The 7,517-nt window shown below is 36.7% G+C and overlaps 1 protein-coding gene across 1 annotated transcript; it reads right to left on the reverse strand.

Annotated features, from left to right (window-relative positions):
* Positions 1-4,865: 4,865 nt before the first annotated feature.
* LOC130998257 (uncharacterized) lies at positions 4,866-7,294 on the reverse strand. Its single transcript, XM_057923689.1, has 2 exons — positions 7,151-7,294; positions 4,866-5,315 (listed from the first exon to the last, which is right to left on the reverse strand). Exons 1-2 carry the CDS (start codon positions 7,292-7,294, stop codon positions 4,866-4,868), a joined length of 594 nt encoding a protein of 197 aa, XP_057779672.1.
* Between the last annotated feature and the right edge of the window lie 223 nt (positions 7,295-7,517).

Genomic DNA, 7,517 nt, shown 5'->3' on the forward strand with positions numbered 1-7,517 from the left:
AGAATAGAGAAGAGAATACGTATGAAGTGTATTACATATGGAGGCTAAAGGCCTCTATTTATACAAGTAGGAAGCTAGGGTTTTAGGGAGGTTTCTTGGTCAACACACATAAGATATATCTTATAGATATATTTACAACACTTCCCCTTGATTGACCAATCCCTAAAACAAAAAAAATGTTGCCTCATTAAAACCTTGCTAGGAAAACCCAATGGGACAAAACCTAGTCGAAGGAAAAAGAGTACAACTGCTTTCCCTGTACTTGAGATCATTGAATATCTTTGAGTCGACGCATGCCGATCTCATGTACCAACTTTCTGAATGTCGATGTTGGTAATGCCTTGGTGAATAAGTCCGCCAGATTTTCACTTGAGCGAATTTGTTGCACGTCGATATCGCCACCCTTTTGAAGGTCGTGTGTGTAGAAGAGCTTGGGAGAAATATGCTTCGTCCTATCGCCTTTGATGTATCCTTCCTTGAGTTGTGCGATGCAAGCAGCATTGTCTTCATATAAAACAGTTGGTTTGGCCTTTGATGAAGCTAACCCGCACGACTCTTGGATATGACCCGTCACATTTCTCAACCATACACATTCTCGACTTGTTTCGTGGATTGAAATGATTTCAGAATGATTTGAGGATGTTGCAGTCAAGGTTTGCTTCACAGATTTCCATGATGTAGCAGTTCCACCACATGTGAAACGTATCTAGTTTGTGACTTAGCTTTATGTGGATCGGATAAAAATCCTGCATCCGAGTACCCCACTAGAGTATTATCAGATTTTTCTTGATAATATAATTCAAGGTCAATGGTACCCCTTTAGATAATGTAGAATGTGCTTAACACCATTCCAATGTCTCAAAGTGGGTGCAGCGCTAAATCTTGCTAGAAGATTGACAGAAAAAGCTATATCTGGTCTAGTATTATTAGCCAGATAAGTCAATGCTCCAATTGCACTTAGATATGGTACTTCAGGACCATGTATTGTTTCACCCTCTTCAATTGGTCGAAATGGATATTTCTTAGTATCAATAGATCTAACGACCATTGGTGATGAATGTGCATTATCCATGTAAAAGCGTTTTAACACTTTTTCTGTATATGTGGATTGATGGATAAACATTCCTCCACGGATACGTTCCATTTGCAAACCAAGACAAAACTTTGTCTTTTTCAAATCTTTTATCTCAAATTCTTTCTTCAAATATTTAGCAGCTTTATTGAGCTCTTCAGGAGTCCCAATTTAAATTTAAATAATCAACATAAACTACTATGATTGCAAATCCACTTTCGGTTTTCTTAATTGAAACACAAGGGCATATATCATTATTCTTGTATCCTTCTTTTAAGAGATACTCGCTCAGTCTATTGTACCACATACGCCCAGACTGTTTCAACATATACAACGATTTTTGCATTTTAATTGAATTCATGCTTTTGGGTTTTGACTGCAATCCTTTAGGCATTTTAAATCCTTCGGGAATTTTCATTATATGTCATTTTCTAATGACTCATATAGATAAGCAGTTACTACATCCATAAGGCGCATATCAAGCCTTTGTGACACAGGCAGACTAATCAAAAATATGGAAGTAATAACGTCCATTACAAGAGAGTATGTTTCCTCATAATCAATTCCTGGTTTTTGTGAGAAACATTGTGCTACGAGTTTTGCTCTATATCTCGTAACTTTATTTTTCTCGTTTCTCTTTCTAACAAAGATCCATCTGTATTCAATATGGATTTTAGATTCCGGAGTTAAGGCTATGTATCCAAATACTTTCCGGTTATCACAGGAATTTAATTCCCTTTCTATAGCTTCTTTTCACTTTGGTCAATTAAGTCTCTGTTTGCATTCTGCAACAGATTTTAGTTGAGGATCCTCATTTAAAACATGAAGAGCTATATGAAAGGCAAATATATCATCAACAATGATATTTTCTCTCTCTAGTATCTGATGTAAATAATTTATTGAGATCTCATGATTTTCAGATACTTGTAATTCTTTAGGAATTACATCGCTTTCATTGGTTGATTAGTCATTTTCGTCATTGTTTGGTTTCCATCTTGCCCCTTTTTTTTCTAGGCATAGAATCTTTGGAACCAACTGGTCGACCATGTTTTTGACGAATCTAGACTCATTTGCTGCTAAAGCTATATGTCCTTCATGGACATCAATTTTAGTTGGAGTATTTGCAGCATGTATGTGAGATTGTGTCACTTTTCTTGTATCTACAAAAGCATCGGAAATTTGATTTGCAATCTTTTGCAAATGAATGATCTTTTTAATTTTTTGTTCACATTGATTTGTTCTAGAATCAAAATGTGATAAGTTTTTCTCATTCCAAGAGAGTTCTTTGTACTTTTCTTGATGTAGATTTGTTCCTCCTAATGTTGGAAATGTCATTTCGTCAAAATGACAATCTGCAAAATGTGCAGTAAATAAATCACCTGTAAAGGTTCTATATACCTTATAATCGAGGGTGAATCAAATCCAACATATATCTCAAGTCTTTGTTGGGAACCCATTTTCGTTCGTTGTAGGGATGCAATTGGGACTTGAACTGTGCAACCAAAAGTTCGTAATTGAGAAACATCAGGTTCTCGGCCAAAAATAATTTACATTGGGGAGTATTCATGATTGGCTTATGTCCTTAGTCGAACTAATGTTGCAGCATGTAATATGGCATGACCCCAAACAATAGTTGGGAGTTTTGATTTCATAAGTAATGGTCTAGCAATAATTTGAAGACGTTTAATCAATGATTCTGCTAAACCATTTTGAGTATGGACCTGAGCGACCGGATATTCAATCTCAATTCCAATAGCCATCCAATAGTTTTCAAATGCTTGAGACATAAACTCACTAGCATTATCAAGACGAATTCTTTTAATTGAATTGTCTGTGAATTGAGCTCTTAATTTTATGATTTGAGCAAGTTATCTAGCAAATGTTGCATTTCTAGTAGAAAGCAAGCATACATGTGACCATCTATGATAATACCATAAAATATCGAAAAAGTCCACAAGGTGGATGTATAGGTCCATAAATGTCTCCTTTAATTCTTTCCAAGAAATACGGAGATTCAGTATTATCCTTCGTATATGAAGGTCTAATGACTAACTTGCCTTGCGCACAAGCATCACATGGGAATTCATATTGTAGAAAGAATATTTTGATTCTTTATGCTGTGCCCATATAAATTATTGATTATTCGGCGCATTATAGTTGCTTCGGGATGTCCAAACCTATCATGCCAAAGCTTAAAGCTTTTGTGTCATTGAATTTCACATTCATGCATGGTTTGTCTCAATTGCTTTTATAAATGTGTAATACGTTCCAGAAGGTAGTGTTGCTAATTTTTCTTTTGTCAGCTTATAGCCTGAAACAAAAGAATTTACGCAAAGTTATTCATTTCTACCTTCCACACAATTGTCTCGATGTGGTATCCATTATTACGGACATTCTTGAAACTTAGTAAGTTCCTTTTAAACTTACTAGAGTACAGGGCATTTTCAATATCTAATTTAGTATCATTTGGTAAAATGATACAAGCTCTTCCGGAGCCTTCAATTATGTTTTTTGATGCACCTGATATTGTGTTAACATTATTCTCATCTAATGTCAACTTAAGGAAATACTTCTTCTTTTGAAGAATAATATGTGTATTTATTTACCAAGACAAATATCACAAGATTTCATATGATATTAATGTATATATATTCATGCCTTGTTAAAAACCTCTCCGCAAAAACCATATGGGAAAAATTCGGTAGAGGAAAAGAGTACAAGACATGTATATTTACTCATATATTACAGTAGTTGTCTCGTTAAAAACCTTAACTAAGAAAACCTCGTAGGAAAAAAAAAACTTAGTAAGGAAAAAAGAGTACAACCATTTGGCCTTTAGGGCCATTTGACCTTCACGGTCTAATTTCCAAAAGCATGTAATATATGTTTCTATTCAAGAGCATGCAATATACTTCAGGAATATTACTTGTGCTACTTTAATAGCATCAACTTAAGATCTTGAATGTAATATTATTCAGAACACTACTTGTGCTCAAGGTCTAATTTTTGAGAGCATATAATATGAATTGCTCTTCAAAAGCATGTAATATCTTTTAGGAATATTATTTATGCTACTTTAATAGCATCAATTTAAGATCTTGAATGTAATATTCTTCAGGAATAGTACTTGTGTTATTTAAATAACATCAATTAATTTTCAAGATCATTTTAAAAAAAATAGAATGTATATATATAATATATTTCAGAATATAACATGTTAAACCTCGAAATAAGAGCACAAAAATCACGAAATTTTGGTATGAAAATTGATAACAATAAACTTCACAATAAACTAATTTCTATATCAAAGTAATTTAATCTAGTCGACACAAGCAATTGATCAAATCTCGATTGATCTAACAATGCAGTGGTTGATATAGAAAAAAAAAAATAATTCATATCCATCGATAATAAAATTAATTGACTAATTGCATTGATAAAAGCAATTAATTTAACCAAAATATTAGAGAAAATAAACAATTGATTAAATGCATCTCATATCAATAAATCGCAGTTAAATTGAGAAATAATTGATTTAACTGGAATACAAAAGCAATTAAACAATTGATTAAAATCATGTCATAGAGATGTAAAACTAAAATGATTTCTCAAGAAGTCTCTATCACCACATACATCTATATCACTGTGTTGCCGTGAGTGTATAAGTCTCTCTATTAGGGCTGGTAAACCGGTCGGTTCGGTTATAACCGAACCGGTTTACCAGTTAACCGGAACCGATTAAGAGGAATTCCTCTAACCGAAAACCGAACCGGTTTTTCGACCGGTTAACCGATTAATGGTGCTTAAAAATCCATTTCCAAAGCTTGGTGCTTCTGCTCCCTTCACTCAAATCTCTCTCCTCAATCGGAAACACGCAGAATCTATCCAAATCCATTTGATTCGGTTTCACACCAAATCCATCTTCGTCATCATTCCTCCTCCTCTTCACGAACATACCCTTAATCCTCGAAACCCCACCGCTGTTCTTCACCCAAGGGATGAGCGCCGCTGCTGGATGAGATTCCATCTGCCTGGCGGAGGGAGCGACGCCTGCAGATTGAGCGACGCTGGCGGAGGGAGAAATCGAAGGGAGTCGCGCTGCACTGCTGCTGCTGCCTGCTGGCGGAGAAAGAGAGGGAGGCGCCGGTGCCGGTGGGAGAGGCAGCGGCGCCGGTGGGAGGCGGGGAGAGAAGGCCGAAACGGGGAGGGCCGGAGGGGCGGAGAAACGCCGGTGCGGCGGTGCCTGGAAAGTGGAATGGAACAGGAAAGTGGAATGGATGGAATGGAACGGCAGCGGCTGAAACTTGAAAGCCCTAATGTGGCCGATTTTTCAAGTTTAATAAATTAATTAAATTAAACAAAAACCGGTTAATCGGTTTAACCGGTTAACCGACCAGTTAAACCGATTAACCGGTTAACAGCGAGAGAACTAACCGATAACCGAACCGAACCGGGAAAAACCGGTTTTCGATTAACCGAAAACCGGTTTTTCCAGTTCGGTTACGGTTTTAACCGAAAAACCGACACCGATTTACCAGCCCTACTCTCTATATAGAGATGTAAAGTTTAGACACATACTGTATATTATTGATTGAACATATGAATGGATGTTTGGAATATTGTTAACTATTGCAATAAAACTCAAGAAAACGGAGACAATATGCATTGAGTAGTAAAAAAAACGGAACAATTTGCAGTTGAAACGTACATTATTATTATTTTTTTTTTCAACCAATGCAATAAAAAAACGAAAAACAATTAAAATTTACATTCATAACAGCATTCTCACATTTGCAATATTCTGAAAACAATCAGAATTCCGTTTCTCGATTTGATTTAGAACACATAAGTAAACAAACATATGAATAAATTATATATCTCATGCTTATGAATCATACGAATTACAATTGGGTGCATGAAATCAATTAATCAAATAAAGCATCTCCTCTCAAAATAGGTTTCACGATTATCAAGCCATCAAAAACCTAAAACTCTTCTTCTATAAAATCATAGTACATAATATGAGAATATAGAGATGAAGTTATTTAATTAACTACACTCTTATATGATTCACGATGAAGTTATTTAATTAACTACACTCTTATATGATTCACGTAAAATCGACACATATTGATGACACAAAAATTAAAGTAAATTTACCTTTCTAGATCGAAGGGAGATGAGAGAACTAGAACTATCGTGCTGATAACGTGTTATAAACTAGAGAGAAGCGAGAGAATAGAGAAGAGAATACGTATGAAGTGTATTACATATGGAGGCTAAAGGCCTCTATTTATACAAGTAGGAAGCTAGGGTTTTAGGGAGGTTTCTTGGTCAACACACATAAGATATATCTTATAGATATATTTACAACAATATGGACCATATTGTTATTTTTTCATTTTTTGACTTTGAGAGAGGGGTAGCGGTGGGGTTTGAACCTTGAACCTCAGTGTTCGTAGACAGGAATTCGCATCGCTTGGTGTCTCCTTGGAGACGGACTATATTGTTATAGATGGAAGTGGAAATGATCTTGTGGACGGATCAAAATGGCAAAAAATTGAAACGATATCGTGAACAGAGAGTATATAAATACAATCTATTTTAGCTCTCAACAAAAAATTAATATATAATTTGTAAAAACTGTTGAGATTATAGTTTTAACTGTACCACTAATTTATTTTGGTCAAATTAAAAAAGTAAGGGTTAAGGTACAGATACCCCCCTAAACATGACCCCCCTAGAACGTATATCCCCCCAAACTCGGTCAAGGCATGTTGACCTCCCTGAACTCCTGAAACAATGGTGCAAATAAACTCGTCCGTTAAACGGCGTTTAAACGCCGTTTTCTTTATAAAAAAATTATCACCCTATTTTTCTCTCTCTCTCCAATTGACCTCTCTCTCTCTCTCTCTCTCTTGGATTCAAATGATATCTCCGCCAATAAATTCCCCTTTCTGTTCAAAGCCACCGATTCCCCCACCACCGCAACCTCAGCCGCGTCGTCGTGGCCTTGGCCGGCCTGCATCATCAGCCCTGAGACTCTCTCCTTCCGTGCCAACGCCAAGTCATTGAAACCCCCAACTCCTTATTCAACATCCGCCGCGACGAGAGCTTCTCCGCCTCTGCAGCGGCGTCGCATGTATTCCCTGACGAGACCACCGTGATCAGAGGCCTCTGATCCGATCGGCTCTTCTTCGAGCCTGGCGAGACAAGCTTCATCCTCAAGGAGACGGTGCAGCGAAGGCGCGCGCCTTACCCTACAGTGGCGGCGACGGCGTTAAAATCATATCCTCGATGGCGGAGATGGTGGCGGCGCACTGCATCAAGCGTCGGGACTGCCTCGAGGAGTTGCCGACGTGTTACCTCAGAATTAAGGGAATTTTGCTTGATAGGTTTGTAAATTTCTAGAATGAATAATGTAAGTTAGAAACAGAATTAAGGG

Source organism: Salvia miltiorrhiza, chromosome 8, assembly GCF_028751815.1.
Source record: "Salvia miltiorrhiza cultivar Shanhuang (shh) chromosome 8, IMPLAD_Smil_shh, whole genome shotgun sequence".
Lineage (NCBI taxonomy): Eukaryota > Viridiplantae > Streptophyta > Magnoliopsida > Lamiales > Lamiaceae > Salvia > Salvia miltiorrhiza.

What these genes read in the sequence shown, in the direction of transcription:
- LOC130998257 (XM_057923689.1), bottom strand. Translation starts at nt 7,294, where the DNA reads ATGAAGCTTGTCTCGCCAGGCTCGAAGAAGAGCCGATCGGATCAGAGG. An exon ending in TGTTGAATAAGGAGTTGGGG is followed by an intron (nt 5,316 to 7,150) that starts GTTTCAATGACT and finishes TCCACTTTCCAG; the next exon opens with GCACCGCCGCACCGGCGTTT.